Source organism: Propithecus coquereli, unplaced genomic scaffold (genome assembly GCF_000956105.1).
Source record: "Propithecus coquereli isolate 6110/MARCELLA unplaced genomic scaffold, Pcoq_1.0 Scaffold773, whole genome shotgun sequence".
Lineage (NCBI taxonomy): Eukaryota > Metazoa > Chordata > Mammalia > Primates > Indriidae > Propithecus > Propithecus coquereli.
The window spans coordinates 373,449-394,701 of record NW_012153874.1 but is presented as its reverse complement, the minus strand read 5'-3'; the positions used below and the strand labels follow the sequence as shown (position 1 = coordinate 394,701).

General features: G+C 41.3%; 1 protein-coding gene across 2 annotated transcripts in view; it reads left to right on the top strand.

Annotated features, from left to right (window-relative positions):
- LAMA3 (laminin, alpha 3) overlaps positions 1-21,253 on the top strand; it is a 252,466-nt gene that overhangs the window by 61,865 nt on the left and 169,348 nt on the right. For both annotated transcript variants that reach the window (XM_012662686.1, XM_012662685.1), the window contains exons 3-8: positions 2,365-2,482; positions 3,191-3,309; positions 4,550-4,720; positions 7,589-7,680; positions 11,030-11,142; positions 14,445-14,563. In XM_012662686.1, the coding sequence (XP_012518140.1) occupies positions 2,365-2,482; positions 3,191-3,309; positions 4,550-4,720; positions 7,589-7,680; positions 11,030-11,142; positions 14,445-14,563 (732 nt within the window). The remainder of the gene's footprint in view (positions 1-2,364; positions 2,483-3,190; positions 3,310-4,549; positions 4,721-7,588; positions 7,681-11,029; positions 11,143-14,444; positions 14,564-21,253) is intronic.

The following is a 21,253-nucleotide window of genomic DNA, read 5'->3' as shown; positions in this document are numbered from 1 at the left end:
GGAGCACTAAAGGGAGGGAAGGGTATGCCTTTAACCCGCACTTGGGTGAGGCAAAGACATAAAGTGTAACTATAATGTTTGTACCCTCACAATACCCTGGAATAATAATAATAATAAAAAAGGAGTTTAACAGAAGAAGCCATTGAAAAAGCTTATGCTTTTAAATGATCTCCCTACTTGTTGGTTTAACATGACTGAACTGGGCTGTGAACATACCTTGGAGACCACTCCCCCTGCCTCACAGCGACACTTTGAATCTGCAAGTCTCAGAGGAGATTGGCTGCAGAGCTGGAGCACTTGCAAGAATGGATGGCAGGTTACACGGCAGAGGTGATAAATAAGAAATACAGTCTCTCAGTGTAAATGGAATCAGAAAAAAAGAAATGCAAATCTCTCTAAATATTCAGAGCACATAAACATACATTGGGGAACGAACCTCAGAAACAAAAATGGGACAAAAATGGAAGGGAAACATTAAAAGTGGAGTGTTCTATCTGATTGGTGCTGGAAGCCGAGTTGGTAGGCTCAGTGGGCTTATTAAATTAGGCCAGAGGGGCACACTAACACTGTGACGTGACTCCACCTGCTGCTGACTGTCATGATGCATCTCATTCCTTACACAGGAATAAGATGAAACTAAACAAAGAGGCTCTCTTCTGAGCCACTGAGGCTACTTGGTTAATATGGATTTTCAGTAGCAGAGAGTACAACTTTGGAAAACCAATGCACTCAAATAACACTTGAGATATATTATAACTTATCTTTCCACCCCAGGTTCTCTAGAATGGAATTTTAGCATATTTGGAAATAATGATGTTTGGAACTTCTCTGACCATTTATTTCCCCTAGGATGAAGCAGGTGAAATATTGAGTACCTATTAGGTCCTGAGGCATAGCTAATGCTCAGTGAGTAGAATACACATAAGCTCAGGATTTTTATACCTGCAAGGTATTGACTTGTTACTTAACCTCTCTTACCCACACTTTCCTCATCTGTAAAGTGGGGTTAATAAAACTCCACTTTTTATTGTGAGGCCTAAATGAGAGAATGCTTGTGACATGCTTCATGTGGTACCTGGAAGACAGTAACCATGAAGTCATAAAGTACTAGGTAAGTAGTTTTTGGGGGGCTTGTGTATGCTATGATTGTGGGAGTTTGGTGGAAGAGGTTAAGAATGCTTTGAATGATTACTGCATTCAAAAAGTGGTCTCATGTTGTTGTGCAACAGTTTTAAGGGAAATACATTTTTCTTCAATTTTCCGAACAGGGGTTCTAGGGTTTCCTATGAATTCCTTCACTACATAATAATGCTATGTGTGTTTTGGAAATTATTACATCTAGTTGTAAAGTATTGCTTTATAGTTTTCAGAGTACCTTATAATTAATTCCTAATTAGTTTTTCTTTATGAGGTTGTATCAATTTTACAAGTGTTGGTAGACAACCTGGGAGTATTAATCTGGGCCCCGGTAAGCACTTTTTTTAAAGATTAAACAGCAGGTGTTTGGCACAGAGCTGGCTGAACTTAGGGTTTTTAGTAATTGATGTGACAATTCTTCCTTCCTCAGAGATAAGCAAAGGGGCTTCTTTGAGCAAAGGCTACATCTCTATGACTGAGAAATGCAGTTCTCAAAGTATGGGTGAAAACTTGTGGGAGTTCCCAAGACCTTCCAGGAGGTCTGCAAGCCTTGAGGTCCTCCTTTTTCCCATTATAGACCTATGTGAGGCCAAATCTTCTAATAATTCCACCAAAACAACATGTCACAGCAGATTGAATGCAGAAGCAGATTTGAGAATCCAGCTGTGTTCTATCAAGCCAGATATTTTTTTTTTTTTTTTGAGACAGAGTCTCACTGTGTTGCCCAGGCTAGAGTGCCGTGGCGTCATCCTAGCTCACAGCAACCTCAGACTCCTGGGCTCAAGCGATCCTCCTGCCTCAGCCTCCCGAGTAGCTGGGACTACAGGCATGCGCCACCATGCCCGGCTAATTTTTTCTATATATTTTTAGCTGTCCAATTAATTTCTTTCTATTTTTGGTAGAGACAGGGGTCTCGCACTTGCTCAGGCTGGTCTCGAACTCCTGAGCTCAAACAATCCGCCAGCCTCGGCCTCCCAGAGTGCTAGGATTACAGGCGTGAGCCACCACGCCCGGCCTGATGATTTTGGTTTTGAACATGATGAGCTTGAGAGGCTGCCCGTAGGTATAGATGTCTAATAGTCAGTGAGACATAAGCATCTGGATCTTGGGAGAGAAGTTGTGGCTGGATGTGTTGCCTTGGGAATTAGCTGCGTATAGAGGTGGTCAAAGCTGTGGACTTCTACGAGGTGACTTTAATAACTAACTATATCTCTTTTGCTTTATCAGCTCTTCCATGTGGCCTATGTTTTAATCAAATTTGCAAATTCTCCTCGCCCTGATCTTTGGGTCTTGGAAAGATCTGTAGACTTTGGAAGCACCTACTCACCATGGCAATATTTTGCTCGTAAGTAATCTTGCTTACCATGTTGTGAGTGGCTTTAATTATCTGCAACAGATCAAGACTAAGTAATTCGAAAATTAGTCTCTCAGGATGACTACTTAGGAACTGGTCAGTTTTAACCTCCTAACTTATTCTCAGACCATCCCCATTTCTCAAGCACGTGTTCAATAATTCCAAGGATACCCCATGGAGAAGTGACGTTGGAACTCCTTTTATGATAACAGTTCTTGGCACTATTTGGGTATACCTATAACTGGGCATAGCTCTAGTTCTTTTCCTTTTATGTAGAATTGGAAACTAAGTTCCATCTTTATGTATCCTGCATTATTCATTACTTACCTTGACCCTGTTGCCTTCACAAATGAAGAATGTCAGTGTCTCTGAACCCTATGATGAATGGAGGTGGACAGGAATTTTGCCTACAAAGGCATTGGATTTTCCATGAGGTCACCTTAGAGGGTGAACTTGCCTACCTGGGAGTGAGGAGTTAGCCCCACATCTCCAAAAGTTGTCACTGAAAGTCAAGTGGCCTAAAATGGCTTTGTGTTTTCTTTCATGAATTAAAACTTCCACTCTCAGCTTTTGTCTTAAAGTCTTAAATGCTTCTCTGTTCTTTCTCTTTACTTGTATTTTCTTAAAAAACATAAGGTGTCTTAAGAGATTTACAACAAAATGATAATATTTTAAAATATTAAAATGTTTCCTTTCTAGATTCTAAAGTAGACTGTCTGGAACAATTTGGGAAGGAAGCAAATATGGCTATCACCGCGGATGATGATGTACTTTGTGTTACTGAATATTCTCGTATTGTACCTTTGGAAAATGGTGAGGTAAGTAGTTTTGGGAGGCTGTGAAAGACTCAGAAATGAACATGAGGATATCAAATTTCTTGTAAGTATGAAACTTGCACTTTCAAGGAGATCTGACACAGATCAAGATGGAAACCAGCACTTGGGACTAAACGGTAAAGGAATCACATCAAGGGCTCCCCAAATGAGTTGGGTTAGAAATCCTGTTTGGGGTCTTAAATTCCCCCCAGGAAGTCAGGACTCGGGATCCAAGGCCCACAGCCCCTAACTCTCCTTTCTGGTGGTACATTTAGAAAGTGGGCCGCTGGTAGCTGCAGCGAAGACCTCTCCCGCCTCCCCACACTTTATTCCCAGTAAGAGTGAGGGGAGGAGGGTGGGTGGAAGCGTTAATCCCTGGTCCCTTTTGGCAGAATTGGCATCAAATGTCAAGGGAGAAAAATAATTGCTGTCCCTTTGGGGCTACATTTGGCCCTTGTGAAGCTAGCCTGGCTATTGTTAGGGGAGATGGGCAAACACAGGTGAAAAAAATCAGAGAAGAATGCCATGGAAATCGTGAGGTCATAATGAATATGAACTGAGTTTCAAATGAACTTCCATCAAAGGTATCGGCCTCCCTCTCTTTAAGTAGAGATATCTCTCTTCAGTAGCGATGTCCAGTGTCTTCCAACAACTGGGTTGAGACTGGGACTTTGTCACCACAGGCTTTGAAACAAAACCTAGGTTTTGTATAGATTTTTTTGTTTTATTTTGGTCCCCATCGCTGTCAACTTTATATCCGGAGATTTCCTTTTTTCAACTTCATGTAGATTTTTGGGTTCCTTTAGCTTTGTTTCTTTGATGTAGCTTGACAAAATTGTTTCCTTATATTTGTAAATTTTAACATTATATTTTCATTATTTTATAGTGAGACAGCCCCACAACTACACTGATAGAACAAAGGTTTTGAAAATGAAATGATAACATATCCCGAGAGCCCAGGTTTCAAAGACATTGTTGCCAGAACTTGGGATCAGAAAGGGAGAGGGAAGATGGAAGTAGCGATCTTTTTATTTTTATTTTTTCTTATAATTTTTTTTGCCATTTCACATGGGGACTAGATAGCAATGTTTTTACACATTAACAAGATCCAAGACCACCTACCAACGTCTAATGGCTCAAAGAAACCAAGTGCTTTGGGGTATGTGAGTTATTTTTACATCCTTGCTCCTAAATGTTAATAAAAGGACCTTTTCCCCCCTTTATGTGTGTGTGGTTATTTTAGGTTGTGGTGTCATTGATAAATGGTCGTCCAGGTGCCAAAAATTTTACTTTCTCTCACACCCTGAGGGACTTTACCATGGCAACAAACATCCGCTTGCGTTTTCTCCGAACCAACACCCTTCTTGGACATCTCATCTCCAAAGCACAGAGAGATCCAACTGTTACTCGGCGGGTGAGTAGCGTTTTGTAAGTGCCCAGTCGGCAGAATTTGTTTTTTTGTTATCAAATTAATTGCTGTGAACACCTTTGAGTTACCTTGATAGCCAGTAATGGTGTAGACATGGGTTATTCTTGTCTGAAATACTAGGTATAATTAGGGGTTTGGCTGTTTGAAAAAAATCATTATATTCACAGAAGATGAAACGGAAAAGATTATAGTCAGCCTGGTATTAGTCTGGATGGGCTAATATCATAACTAACAATCCCCAAATCTCAGAGGCTTAACAAAGCATAGGTTTGTTTCTTGTTTTTATCCCAGTTCAGTGTGGATCAGCAGGTGGGGTCAGCTCCACGCAGTCATTCGGGGAACCAGGCTTTTTCTATCTAGAGGCACAGCTGTCATGCAGGACCCCCCACCTCTGGTCAGCAGATGAGGGAAGAGACTGTGTAGAGAAGACCCACTCACTTCTTACCACAGAGGTTACTTCCTTGGGCAAGAACTGCCATGTTATAGCTCCACCTAGGTGCAAGGAGGCTGGGTGATGTAATCTAGCCAAAATAAAGGAAAACAGAGATATTGGTGAGTGCTAATACTCTCTGCCGTGTTGGATATACACCTGGAGCATCTCTCGGTGTCAGGGCAGTACCTTGTCTCCTGGGCACGGAGGGAGCCCGCAGAATAAATACCCTGAGCTCATGCTTTTTCTACCCTCTGATCTCCTGCTGGTGCCTTCCATTGGCCAGACCCAGCAGGAAGCCAGGCAGCAAGAGAGCCTGTTTGCTGCAGCCAGAAAGTTCAGCCCCAAGGCAAAGGGCAGCATGGAGAAAGGTGGAGAGTAGACCTGGAGGGGGGCATGGAAGATGCCCAGCACACCTTGGAGAGTTTGGCTTTTTATGTAGGTAATAAGAGAGCGGGGAAAGGAAGGGAGAGAGAAATACAAATATTGCTATAGTTTTGAGCATTTCCCAGAAAGCCAAGGCTTCTTCGGTATAGGGACCCATCTTCTGTATTTTCTGCCCCCTCAGCTCTCTCTGAGCTGCTGTGTAGGTGGGGACTATGTTGAATCTGTGGATAGATATTTACAAGGGAGAGCTGGGCTTTCTGATAAACCACAGCTGGGCTGTGTTTCAATTCCTCCAACTGCCCTTGGGCCTTACCACTAACGTACCTTACCATTTTTCTCCTTAAATTGTCTTTTTGGGATTGCAGGATTTGCTCCCATATCTATGTTTATTACTTTTCACTTAGGTGAACATAAGCATGTTCATTAGGTAATTTTTTTTTTTTTTGAGATATGGTCTCACTCTATTGCCCAGGCTGGAGTGCAGTGGCACGATCATAGCTCACTGCAACCCCAAACTACTGGGCTCAAGTGATCCTCCTGCCTTAGCGCCCTGAATAGCTGGGACTATAGGCACGCACCACCACGCCCAGAAATTAAAAAAAAATTTTTTTGTAGAGGCGGGGGTCTCACTATGTTGTCCAGGCTGGTCTCGAACTTCTGGACTCAAGCAATCCTCACACCTTGGCGCCTCCCAAAGTGCTGGGATTACAGGCATGAGCTACCATGGCCAGCCTCCATTAGGTAGTATTTTTGTGGAGTGCACCTCAGTATAATCTTGACCCCCCAAACCTAAGTTGCTTCTTTCATGGAGGAATATGACACCAGTTGTCCCACCACACAGATGACATGGGCTGCTGGGTGAAGGCTGATTGAGGGCTTCTCTCTTGCTGCTGCTGCCCTTAACACATGTGGAGAGAAACATCTATAGTGGTCAGCAGGAAAGCCTCTGAATGTTAACTTGTCACGGTAATACTGACTTTATATAATATGAACAAGAAGGGCTGCTAATACCTTCAGATTAAGCAAGATGTCGCCAGGCAGAGTTGACACTTAGAGAACAGAACCCCAGCATCAGATGAATATGGCTCTTTAAGGTGACAACACTCAACAAGAAGAACAAAAAAAATACAAAAACTCTCTTGTCCTTGTGAATTCAAAGACTTTCTCGCTGACAGGTATTCCTCTCACTGGCCACATGGCCTCAGTAGAAAGATTGTTCTACAACCCCTGCATTCCTCACCAAGTCCTGTGCAGCCTCCTGCCAAGTCTGAGAAGGAAGGGAGCTGGCAGACGGGTCTGCCTATTGTCACTAGAGGAGAGGCTTCCAACATACTGGAGAGGTGCCTTGGCAATGAGACGGCCTGCACATATTTGTGGCCTGGTTTAGGGGCTGGTCCTCAGCTGTGTCTGAAGCTGATTCTATCTGGCCTTTCTGGAGCTCGGACCTCTGACTTTAGCCCTTTTAACCCTGTGCTAGCCATGTTGCACCAACTTCTGGGGGCCTCTGCCAGTCTCGGGGCTGTATCTGATCCATCTTTGTAAATATTCTCTCCCTTCCTGGAGGCTGGGACAGTATTTTTACACATAGCAGGTGCAAAATTTTGGTATAAAAATTTATTTTTGGTAAATAAATATGTTCAATGTATGAAGTCCATTTTAATTACATCATGTAAAAATTATTTTTATTTACATAAAAAAATAAACCTGGAAATGGTTAATCCCTTCCAATAGACTGTAGGGTATGATTCTTTTCTAAGGCAATTTCCCTCCATGAACTTAAAAGTGTGTGATTTTTAAAAAATGGACAAATTCAGCAGTATGTTATTAAATTTGATTGAATGATGCATTTATTTTGTAAGACAAGTGACATCCAAATGTGGCCCCCTTTTGTGTGGAGGTAGGCAAGGAAAAGTGGCTCAGAAGTACAGAGTTTTAAAAGGGTAGCAGAGTCAACAGAGATGTGGGTTGAAGATCAGTAAAAGGAAGTCTTCGCTGCTGTTTGGTAAAACTGACAAGTTCTGCTCTCTATTGTACAGTATTATTATAGCATAAAGGATGTCAGCATCGGTGGGCGGTGTGTTTGCAATGGCCATGCTGAAGTATGCAATGCGAACAATCCTGAAAACCTGTAAGTACATTGTGCAGGTGTTGTTTTGCTTTGCTATGAATAAGTCTCATTGTTTCAGGGGATGTTTGCATCCCATTAAATGTTTCTAGGTTCCCGCCCTCAATAGGAATGTTTCAGGATCAATGAACAGGTGGTGTATGGGCCTCGCCTCCCCATCCCTCCACTTTCTCCCACGTGCCCCCTGGGCCCATAGCAGACATGTGTAATCAATCACAGCACTCTGGGTAATCTGAGTCGCAGCCACCAAATCCCTCCCAAGATGGTATTTTAGGTAGCCATTAATAATTGATTAGAGTTGACAAGAGAAAGAAAACTTGTCATTCCTGGTTTAATGGGATCAGGGATATGCATTTGAGATCTTTTTTTCCCTAAAATTGTGGTAAAATACACATGAAATTTTTCATCTTAACCATTTTTTAAGTGTACAGTTCAGAAGTGTTAAATACATTCACGTTGTTGTATAACCAATCTCCAGAGCTCTTTTCATCGTGTAAAACTGAAACTCTGTACCCACTAAACAACTCCCCATTCCCCCAACCCCAGCCCTGACAACCATTTTCTGCCTTGACTATTCTAGGCACCTCATATACATGGAATCATATGGTGTTTGTTCTCTCGTGACTGTTTTATTTCACTTAGCATAATTTCCTCAAAGTTCACTGATGTTGAGCAGGTATCAGAATTTACTTTTAAGGCTGAATAATATTTCATTGTATACATGCATATACATTTTGCTTATCCATTCATCAGTGGATGGACACTTGGATTGCTTCTACCTCTTGGCTATTGTGAATGATGCTGCTATGAGCATGAATGTACCCTTTTTTCTTTTTAATCCAGGTATGTTTTATACACAATAAGATGCCTGAATCTTAAGTGTTTAGCAATGCATTTGTGTTTTACTTAAAGTCTACAATTTCCTATGAGCAGCATTGACCAGAGGTATCTTTTACTTTTAGTCAGATTCAGGTTTGTACATTTTTAGGCCCAGCTTTGTGTTCAGGCAGAATTGCTAGCTACTGGCTTCTGTGGTGTGCTTTGTGGAGCCCTTTTACCTGATAGCCACAATCCCTAAAGTTGTTGTCCCTGGGATAGGTGGTGCTATCAAGAGAGCTTGTACACCAACTGATTAACCTTTAATTGACAGTGACTTGTTCATTAATAATTAATCTATCTCCACCATGTAACTTCCAGGAGGGTAGGGCCCTAAGACACTAGAAGTCAGATCAGATAACTTCTTAGTTGGAGAGAGGGGAGTGAGGAGGTTGGTTTAATGTCCCTGAGCCTGGAACAAAATGGCACCATGGGGGAAGGGAGTAGAAACCATCCCAGAGGGGCTGAACTTCCCACTTAGAAGAGCTACCAAACCCTGTAGACTCTGGCAGATCTGGAAGAGTTCTATACTGGGTGGTTAATTGCTCCCAATAGAGGTGAGTGGAGGGACATCTCCCCAGGCCTTGGTGAAAGGCTCAGTTTGCCACTGGTTCCCTTCAACACAACTGCCTGCCTTTACCCGCCTGCTGGTTTGCTTCTGCCCAACAAGCTGATCTTGAACAAATCCTGGTGAAATCCATATCCATGAACAGAAAACAATCTTATAATATATTTAAAGGGTTTCAGTGACTTAATGGATGGAGCCAAGGCCAGACAATCATACAAGTTAGTTGCTAATCAAGCAGAGCACAGGAAGAAGCAGAAGAGGGCTGCAACCAAGGATGCATACCATGTTGACCTTGAGGCAAACAGGTGGAAGGATCACACACATTTAATTCTGAGCTTCCTAGCAGCCAACTCAAAAGGAAACCTGCTTGGTTTTATATTGCACTATGATTATAATCTAAAAAGCAATCAGTTGCTTAGGAGAAACATGATTTTTGATACTAGGACCAGATAAGAATTTTTCCTTGGGAGTGGGGTGTAGTAGTCATAATGAAGAGTATTCTCTTATCCAGTGGTCCCCAACCTTTTTGGCACCAGGGACTGATCCCATGGAAGACAATCTTTCCACAGACTGGGGGTCGGGGCGGGGGGGGACGTGGGAGAAGCAGCGCTCAGGAGGTGATGCAAGCGATGCGCTCACCACCTGTGTACCCTGCCCACTGCTGGGTTCCTAAGTTTCATGGAAGACAATTTTTCCATGGATTGGGGGTTGGAGAGCTGAAGGGGGGGCAGCAGAGCTCTGCAGCCTGGTTCCTAACTGGTCCTCAGCTCGGGAGTTGGGAACCGCAGCTCTAATCAACAACATCTTTAATAACATCTTTTCGGCAGATGTAATACCAACCATCAGCCTGGACTGAGAGACAGTTAGGGAAAGCAATGATTTGGGGCTACCAATATGACTCAGACAGGTACCCAGCTCCTTTTTTTGCTATTCTCCATTTTAATCTCCCAGTGAGTGTAGCTGGACTATATGTTCTTCAAGTAATCTTCCCTAAATATTCTTGCCGTCCAGCCTATGCCACATATGTAACTGGCAATGAGCTGAAATTGCTTCTCTGACAAGAGCCCATGTGGACTCCAGCTGTTCTATGCTGCCGGTCAAATCCATGTCTCTGTGCTCTGTGGAGTGTGAAGGAGGATGACCCCTTCTGTAGCGGAATATATGCCATACCGCCCCCCCCTTACAGGCGAGTTGGCATCTGCACAGGCACAGCTAAGCACTTTCTTAGACAACTGTTTTTGATCCTCTTTCAAGCACGGGTGAAGAGGAGCTCAAAGCTGCGAGTTGCAACCCAATGCTAAGGCCATAACAATTCCATTTTGTATGTACTCCTTTGAACTTAGATTTTTTAACCCTTTGCCTTGCTGAGTGACTCTGCTTTTGGCCCCGTGACGGAGCTGGCACAGCCTTCGGGAGCAGAGTCCTCTGGGATCTTATTCGTCGCTGTCTGTTGAATTCAGTCAGTCTCTGGGCATGGCCACAGGTTGAGAGTAAGAAACACCAGCAGACCTTTCTCACGGGGCTCCAGGTCCTTGTGAAGATGTGATACTTAAACATCGCAGTTGATGCCGCACTTGCTTTGCTCATTTGTCCATTTCGCGTAAAACAAAGAGCCCAGGGACTTGAGAGTCAAACTTGGGTTTGAAATCTGTCTCTCCATTTATCACCATCTGGCAAGTATCTTAACACCTCTGACTCTTGGTTTCACCATCTCTAGAACAGAGACAACAAGCAGGATATGGGAGACTTGAAATAATATGCGCAAGGTGCTGTGTTCTCATAATTCCTCGATGATTGGCACCACGGATGACCATCAGGACCGAGTTCATGTGTCTGTTTTTCACATAGGATCAATTGATCTTCACCAGAACTTTTCAGTAACTGAGATCGCTTTGCCCACATGCCCAGGTTTCGGTGCGAATGCCAGCACCACACCTGCGGGGAGACGTGCGACCGCTGCTGTGCAGGGTACAATCAGAGGCGCTGGCAGCCCGCGCAGGAACAGAGCCATGCGTGCGAAGGTGGGTGTGGGCCGAGGCTGGACTGGGATGGAGCCCCGAGCAAGGCCTTCTCCCCTCTCTCCCTGGGGACTGAGACTGTTTTCCCCAAGCTCCTGAAGACGTGGGGGTCACATCAGTCTTAGGGACTCAGGTTTGTCTGTTGTCACAAAAAACTCGCACACTAGAGGGAAAAATGCCCTCCTCTAAATTCAGATAGAAATATAAGAAGAAGAATAACAACAATATAATAACTAATGTGCATGAAGCATCCATGCATACAAGGATTGGGCTGAGTGCTTTGATGTGTTGGCCTCTCTTTTTGGCAATCTTAAATATGATGCAGCCACTCTAAAATTTTAACCCCTTCACTGTCTCCTCGGATGTGACACTGGATAGGACTCTTACCTGAGGACTGAGGTCTGGAGAAGGTGGTGAATTTGATGTGTAAACAGAGAGCTGGGAGTGTTGAGGGAGTAGGGAGGGATGGGCGGAGTCAAGTGGCAGGATTGAGTAGGATTGAAGAAGACAGAGGGACAAAAGAAGGAAGGAAAAAAGACAGGAGGCTGCTTTCAACTTATGGGTGTGATATAAAGTAAGAAAACTGTTGTTTTAAACCAACAAGCCCTAGGACATCTGACAGGAGATTTTCTTCTAAGCCAATCTTCTTGAAAAGCCACATATTTATTCCAATAGCCAAAAACATTTTTGTGACTTTTAAGTTATTGGCTTTTAGAGACTGTGCCCATTTTTCTGAATATTCTTAGCATTTGAAGATGGATTTGCTTTTTTGAAGTTGCCAAAAGGCATTTGGATCTAGATTTGTTGAACTAGGTGGGTAATAACCTGTACTGTATACTTTGTTGACCAATTTTTTTTTAACTATTGAGAGATAAGACTGATGATCTCTTATGGCCAGTAAACTTATGTAAAAGCCATGTCCAGTGAGGAGTTCCAAGAGTGTTTTGAGAGATGCTACCATTGTGGGGAGGTGTTGATGCTGCCTAAGGCGAATGGTCAGGCACATCCCTAAGGCCAGGGGTGTCACTAGAATGGCTGCTCTCGCTTTATAGTCAGAGCAAGCAGTTTCCTTCTCAATGACTTACCCATTCCTCAACCCAGAATAAGCGTACCAGAAAGAGGGAAAGGTAACAATCAGGGGTTATTTCTTCTACTGCTTTCAGGCACTGGTTCAGGATATTTTGACTGAATAACTGTTACTACATGAGCTCCAACATTCACAACTTGATTAGTTTTTTACAGGGGTCTCTAACCTATGGTGAGTTGTATAATTATTTCATTATATATTACAAAGTAATAATAATAGAAATAAAGTGCACAATAAATATCACGCACTTGAATCATCCCAAAACCATCCCCCACCTCTCCTTGGTCTGTGAAAAAATTGTCCTCCATGAAAATGGCCCCTGGTGCCTAAAAGGTCGGGGACCACTGGAACCTGTCAGTGAATGTCATGCTTCACTATAACCTACATGAAAAAAATTTTAAATTTCCTTTCATAAGTTTTTAACATTTTAAAACTTATCAAAATGGTTAAAAATTACAAAAGTGGTGTATGGAAGTCAGACCTATTAGAATCCATTAAATTCCATTTGAAATATGCAATTCAAAAAAAAAACAGACTTCTTGAGAAATAACTGATATAGTAAATATAAATGCCTTGAATTTTTTTTTATCATGGCCCCAAAGAGGAAATGAAAATAGGAAAGTGCTCAGCCTGTTTTATGAGTTACAGTGTAATTTGTATAATTTCAAATTCAGTCTTCTTCCCTATAATATTCACTGGAGAATTTGATTAAAACTTATAAATTACTTGGGAAATTTGATCTAATTGGAATGCAATGAATATATATTCTGCCTAAGTAAGAAAGAGTAAGAATTTTACTCATGTTAAGTCTTTTTCATCCAGGCAATGATGAAAATCCCAAATGGGTTTTAAATTAAATTTTGCAATTTTAGAAGTATTATATACTACTTATAGATAACTAGGAAATTACAAAAAATAAAGTAAAATCACCAATAATTTTACTACCCAAACAAAATGTCTTTGTCTGTTTGGTCGCTGTACCAAAATACCGTACACTGAGTAGCTAACAATAGAAATCTATTTCTCAGAGTTCTGGAGGCTGGGAAGTCCAAGATCCAGGTGCTAGCAGATTCAGTGTCTGATGAGAGCCTGCTTTCTGATTTATAGATGACACCTTCTGCTGTGCCCTCACATGGCGGAAGGGGCAAGGCAGCTCTCTGGGGCTCTTTTATAAGGACACCTATCACCTCCCAGAGCCCCATCTCCTGATAACATCACATCATTGGTGATTAGGTTTCAACATACAAATTTTAGGGGGACACAAACTTTCAGACCATAGCAGAGAGCCACTATAGTATTTTGTTAGATATTTTAGCATTTTTATGCATATTTTAAATACTCAAGACTATATTATCTATGTAATTTTATATCCTGATCTTTTTCACTCGATATTTTTAGATATTTTCCCCCATATTTTTCCAAATTATTAAAAGCTTTTTGACATCATTTTTGATGGCACAGAGTATTGTCATCCTATGGATTCAAGTCAATTCAACAATGTTGAGTACCCATTGTGTTCTGGGGACTAGGCTGTATTGTAAACAAAACACGTCATAGAACATACAGTCAAGCAAGATACCGTTCTTTGCTTAGCCATTCCCCTATAATTAGACATTAAGATTATTCCCAACTGATCACTATATAGTGTTGAGATGAAAGGTTTAGAGTATTGACCAAGTATAGGTTCTAGAGTCAAACGAAGGCAGGTTGAATTCTGCCTCTTTTAGTTGTGAGCTGTGTAACTATGGGCATGTTCCTTAACCTCTCTGAGCCTTAGCTTTCCATCTGGGCTATGGGGATCATGGCACCTACTTTAGAGAGTTACCATGCAGATTAAATGAGGTAATTCATGTAAAACACTTTTCAAAGTGTATCGAGAACTCTGTTATTATGGGTAGCAGTAATAATAATATTCTCTTTGTGCATGAAGTTTAATTGCCATTTTGATGTATTTTAGTTTGTTATAATTATATATCTTATTATTTAAAAAGAAACTGCTCTCATTTAATATCAATTAATTAATTAATGAGAGGAGCTATAAATTACATATTGTTCTATGTTGGTTTTTCTGTAAAAATCCCTAAAATTCTCCATTAAGAGTGCCCTGGGTGTTCCAGAATAGACTTTTCATAGCTCAATGAACGGTAGTAATATGTAGAGGAATTTACTAAGTGTCTCGTAGTAATGATGGATTATTGACTTAGTATGCTCTTTTCAGCATGCAACTGCCATGGCCATGCCACTGACTGTTACTATGATCCGGATGTTGAGCAGCAGCAGGCAAGCTTGAATATCCAAGGCATCTATGCAGGTGGTGGGGTCTGCATTAACTGTCAGGTGAGGCACTATAAATAAAAGTGGATATGTTGTCATAGGGAATGAGCATGCAGTAAGCTCTGCTCCCCAAAACATGTCAAGAAAGTGATAGACAATTGAAAGTGTTTTCTGAGACCATGTCTCCACTTTTGTTCACACGAGTCCTTGTTAGTTGGATGTAATTTAGTGATTGTAGGGAAAATGAACTGAGGTGTGTTTACCCAAACTCCTTTGATTGGGTTCTTTATTTAGGTCTTTGCCTCAATAGAGAGGAGGATTCCTGGCTGTCACTCCTGGCTTCTATCCATCTTGTGGTAGAAAAACTCTAAGATAGTAGGGCAAATAGGTATCGACTTCTGTGCTGACCCTACACCTTATTTTCAGACAGATTCTGAATCTAGCTGGATTCAGCAAGGAAGTGGATCATAATCAATTAATGATGTCTTCCTTGGACACCAAATAGGAAACACTGATTTTCCAGCCCTTCTGTAGGACAACCGGGTACACTGGGATTTAGCCAAGAGAGGTGTATGGCAGAGGAGGGTATAAGTATTTTTGCTTTGAGATATTCATTAAAAATCCTGTAAACTGTTCATGAATTTGGTTTACATTGTTACTCTTTTTTGTGTGTGTGCTTTTAGAGTGATGTTTTGTTAATGTTACCATTTCTTGTAGGCTTATTTCTTTTCTCTTAATTTTCTGCTCGATCTCTGTGACTGATTTATTTAATTGGAAGGAGTTATCTTCAATCTCTGAGATTCTTTCTTCTGTTTGATCTACCCTGTTCTTGAGGCTTTCCACTGTGTTTTGTAGTTCCCCGAAGAAATCCTTCATTTCCAGGAGATCGCTTTGATTTTTCTTTAATATTTCAATTTCTTCAGTGAATTTTTCTTCCAAGTCCTGGATTTTTTTTGTGGTTTCTTTGTGTTGGTGATCCATTTTTTTCTTGCATATCATTCAGTTTTCTTACAATCCATGTTTGAAATTCTTCTTCTGTCATTTTAGTGTTCTGAGTTTGGTTAATGTCCATTGCTGGGGAGCTGTTGTTCCTCTTTGGAGGTCTGCTTTCCTTTTGAGTCTTCATGCTTCAAGAATTCTTTCGCTGGTTCCTTCCCATCTGGATCAGTTGTTCCTTCTTGCCTTTAGATTTTCATTTGGATAATGACACGCCCTGTTTAGTCTCTGAGCCAGTAGATGGTGTTTGTGGGTGAGATTTAACCATACCCTTTATGATGAATCAGTAGATGCAGTAAAAGGGTGTGCAGGATAACCTCCCTGTCATTAGGTGGCACTTACAGGGAGGAGCAAGCTGCAGTGCTGTTTTTGGGTCCTGTAGCTAGCTCTTGTTCCTCTAGAGAGGCCCTCTTGTGCCTTGGGTGGTGGGTGGGGCCCTGGGACTTCCAGGTGGGTCTTATTCTCCACCTCAGTGAGGGGAGGACTGGGAGTGAGTCTGGGTGGGGCTGGGTTGGGTAAGCCTGCCCTCAGGCTCCACAACTGCTGTTAGCAGGGGTGAAAGGTCTGTTCTTTGCTTCTATGCAAAGCTTCTGGGAGGGGCTGAAATGGCTCCACTCAGGTGAAAGTCTGGGCTTGGGGGATGGGGCTGTCCAAGACCCCCACTCTGGAGCAGGTCTCGCTCCCCTCCACCCTCCCCCTCTTTGTGGCCTCTTCCAGGCCTCTGCCAGCAAGCGGAACCTCAGGCCGATGGATCTCCCCTGGCTGTGACGTGGGCGGGAGGTTCCCTACCCAGGATCGCAGCCTGAGCTGGGTGTACAGCCCTCTTTTGGGAGGAGGGCTGCTGCTCAGGCACGCTGATCTGCCCCCGAAGGTACACACTCCTCAGTAGGCTCTTTCACAGATCTCTCTTCTGTGCCCCCGGGCAGTGCAATCGTGACCTGGGTGTACGGGATGTGGTCTTCAGGCCTGTCCCCTGGGCCCTGGAGATCAATCCCTGACCCTGCCAGGGGGAGGGTTGCTGGTCTTGAACCACCTACAGGGTGGCCAAGCTGGATCTATTTCACTCCACCTCAGGATTTGCCCCGCTCTCCTTGAGTCCCCAGGCAAGCAGCACCTGGGAGGGCTGGTGGGTAGGGAGCTCGCAGTCTGAGTACCCCTCAGTCTGCTGTAGGGCCCCAAAAGGAAAGGTCCCGTTCCTTGGAGATGCCTCCGTGTGATGGATAAATTGTCTTTCTGGGCACCCATGGGTAGGGAGGGGGAAGGAGAGAATGGAGTACTATGGCGTCTGCCGATAGGCTCGGGTCTGCACCCAGGGAGGTGCCCCAAGGGAGCTGGGAGCCCGGCGCCGTGTCCGCAAGAGGCCACCGCTCACTGGCGGCAGCTGTCTCTGGGCTGGTGATGGCAGGTCTCTCCAATTGCTCAGGTGCCCACCAGCAGTCCAAGATGGAAGGGAGGGGGAAGTTATCTGCTCCACCTACCCCTTGTCGCTGGTCTCCAAGCCTCTCAGGACCGTTCTCCTTCCAGTTCTCCTCCACGACGTCTTCCCGTGGAGTCTCCTGTAGTTTCAGGCACCCTTCCTTCTGACCCTCACCCGATCTATGTTTCTCTGCTAGTTTATTTTTTTCTCTTTCTTCTAAAATTTGTCTTTTTTGCAGAGACACTCTGACTGGCGGCTTTTCTCGTCTGCCATATTGGCTCTTCCTGCATCACAACTTTAAATGCTTATGTTAGAAAAAAAGTCCAAAATCAATCACCCAAGGTTCCACCTTAAGAAGCTAGTAGAAGAAGAGCAAAGTAGACCCAAAGTAAGTAGAAAGAAGAAAATAATAAAGAAAGGAGCAGAATTCAACAAAAGAGAAAACAGGAAAACAATAGAAAAAATTAACAAAGCCCAAATCTGGTTTTTTGAAAAGCTCATCAAAACCAATAAATTCCCAGTTACGTTGATCAAGAAAAAAGAGAAGGAGATTACAAATTAGCAATATCATACATAAAAATGGTTTATTACTGTAGTGAGTACAGGCTACAGACATTAGAAGGAAAATGAAAGAATACTATGAACAATTTTATGCCAAAAAATTGACAATCTAGATTAAATGGACAAATTTCTTGCAAACTATAACTTACTAAAACTGACACAAGATGAAGCAGAACATCTGAATAGCCCTGTATCTATGAAAAAAAATTGAATTCATTATGAACATTTCCTGAAAAAGAAAATGCAAAGCCAGATGGTTTTACTGGTGAATGCTACTAAACATTTAAGGAAGAAGCAACTGAAATCTTATGCAATTTCTCTCAGAAGTGAGAGGAGAGAACATTTTCCAGCTTGTTTGATGAGACCAGCATAGCCTTAACACCAAAACCTTTCAGACGTTACATAAAAGAAAATACCTGACCAAATATCTCTCATGAACATCATAGATTCAAAAATACATAACAAAATATTAGAATAACAAATTCAGCAATATATAATAAAAATAATACATTAAGAAGAGTAGGGCTTATCCCAGGAAAACAAGGTTGATTGAACATTCAAAAGCCAATCTACGTAATTAATCGTATTAACAGAATGAAGGAAAAGAATCATGTGAAATGCCATTAGACAAAATTGATACCTATTTTATCATAAAATCTCTTAGCCAACTAAGAATAGAAGTAAATTTCTGTTATCTAATAAAGGACATTTATGAAAACCCTACAATTAACATCATGTTAGTGGATATTAGTGGTGAAATATTGGATTCTTTCCTTCCAAATGTTGGGAACAAGGCAAAAATACTGCTCTTCTCCACTTCTGTTAAACAGTGCCCTGGAGGTCCTAACCATTGCAGTAAAGCAAGAAAAAGAAACAAAAGGCATTTACGTTGGAAAGGAAGAAGTAAAACTGTGTCTATTTTCAGATGACATGATTTCTTATATAGAAAATTCTAAGGAATATATAAAACAACCAATAGAACTAATAAATGAATTTAATAAGATTGCAGAACATAAGGAAAATATACAAAATTAACTGTATTTTATATACTAGCAGAAAACAATGGGAAAATGAAATAAAAATTTAAAATTGTGTCAAAAAACCTGAAATACTTAGGAATAAACTTCACAAAAGGCATGTGAGACCTCTGTACTAAAACTAAAAAGCATAGCTGAGAGAAACTTAGACTTAAATAAATGGAAAGATATAACATGTTTATGGATTAGAAGACTCGATATCATTAAGATGTTAATTCTCATCAAATTGGTCTAAAGATTTAATGCAGATTTTTGGATAGAAATTGACAAGTGGGTTCTAAAATTTATATGGATATGTAAATGTTTTAGAATATCCAAAGTTGTCTTGAAAAAGTAGAATAAAGCTGGAGGACTTGTATTATCTTACTTCAAGATTAACTATAAAACTACAGTAATTAAGATGGTATAGTGTGATACTGACATACGGATAGACAAATAGATTAATGTAGCAGAATGGGGAGCACAGAAACAGACCCACACTTCAGAGACATTTGATTTTTGATAAAAGTACCAAAGCAATCCAGTGGGGCAGGGGGGGAAGGAAAGTCTTTTCAACAAATAATTCTGGGGAAACTGGATATTTGTATGTAAAAAAATAAACGTTGACCCCAACCTCAAATCATACATAAAATTAAATCAATTACAGACACGTAGAAGAATATCTTTGTGATTTGGAGGATGAGCTAAGCTTTTTTAGGTCACAAAAAGCAAATAACCATGAAAAATTGACAAATTAGACTTCATCAAAATTAAAAACTTCTGCCCACAAAAGACACTATTAAGACAATGGCTAGTCAAGCCACAGACAGAAAATATTCACAAAACATAAATCTGGCAAATGGTTGGTATCCAGGATATATAAAGAACTCCCAAAGCTCAGTTATAAAAAAGACAAATAACCTGAAAACTAACGCCAAAGATTTGAACAGCCACTTCACAAAAGTAGATATATGAATGGCCAATAAGTATGTACATCAAAGGGCTTAACGTCATTAGTCATCAGAGAAATGCAAATTAAAATTACGATGACATACTGCTACATACTCACCAGGATAGGTTTTTTTTAAATAGCTTTAAAGGATGGCTGTTATTAAAAAGGCTAATGAAAAAAAAAAAAGGCTAATGATGCCCAATTATGTGGACAACTATACAAATTATGTATTGTCGGTGTGAATGTGGAATAGTACAACTGCTTTGGGCAAATGTCTGGGCATTTCTTTTTAATAAAACTAAACACACACCTACCCCACGACTCACAAATTCCACTGCTATGCATTTGCTCATAAGAAATGGAAATGTTTGTTTACAAAAAGTTTGTAGCAGCATTATGCAAATAGCCCCAAACTGGAAATAGCCCAGGTGACCATCAATAGTAGAATGAATGAAGAAACTGGCGTCTTCATAGAATGGAGTCCTAAGGAGCAACAGAGAGAAACAAACTGTTCACTGATGCAGCAACAATGTGCAGGAATCTTAAAAACATGCTGAGTGAAAGGTGACTGACAATAAAAACACGAAAACATGAGGGTCATTTACATGAAATTCTGAGACAGGGAAAACCAATCAATACCGGAAAAAATCAGAACTGTGGTTGACTCTGAGGAGTCAGTGATGGGGCTTGACAGGAGGGGGCATGGAGAATTTTGGGGTAATGATATTGTTCTATATCTAGATAAGGAATTGGATTTCACAGATGTATGCATTTGCTGTAATTCAGTGAATGTATAATTAAGAGTTTTGCACTTATTGTATATAAATTTTACAGGAAAAGAAAAAACTTTTAAGAAAATCTTGAATTCCAGTTAATGAAGTGCATGCTGAAGTATGTAGGGGAAAGTGACTGATATCTGCGGTTTAATTTTTAAAGCATAAAAATAAGATTAGTGGATCGATAGAAGAAGGGGTGGGCGGATAACTATGTGATAAAGCAAGTATGGTAGAATGTGAATGGGAACTTCTAAGTGGGGGTGTATAGGTGTTCGCTGTAGTTTGGAAATTTTTCATGATAAAATGTTGGGCGGAAAAAGCAATGAAAGAAGGTGGCTAGTAGCACAACGTTTTTTGGATTGACTCCTTGATTTCTTTCCCTTTGGTAAAGTATTGATGTGCTTAACTAAGATTGGAGATTACCCCTGTTGTTTGAGATGATGCTCGAAGATACTCCGTTAACTAGAACAAAGTCTTTCACCTCTTCCATGCAGACGTGACTTCTGATCTAAATCTTAAGGCTGCTCCCTAGCTGTTTGTGTCCTTGACGTGTTGGTCTCACTGTTTCCAAACCGTTTGTCTCTCTCACGCACATACACCACACAAGGCTATGAGACAGGATCAAGAAGCAGATGGAACCCAGATGGCCATGTTCCCTTCTACAACAAATCCCACAGAAAGACAGAAAAGATATTTTAAAAGCAAAACACTCCCTCCTTCCAGAATACATCATAGCATGAAAAATAGGAAAGCGTAGCATGAACAGACCAGGGATTTCAAGAGATTCCAGAAAGAAAGCAAAAACACATACATGAAGGAGAACATGTCTGTGAATGTCAGAATGATTAATGGTGCCCCAAGAGCCAACAGATAGGAGTTAGTTGTGGAGCTGCGGTCAGACCTGTAAAACTCTATGGATGTTTTTAAAAGAAGACCTGTATGAAGAGGCATAATGCGTTTCCAGACTTAATAGCATAAATACACCATTTCTCTGAAACCAATCTATAAATTCAGTGCAATCACAATCAGAATTCC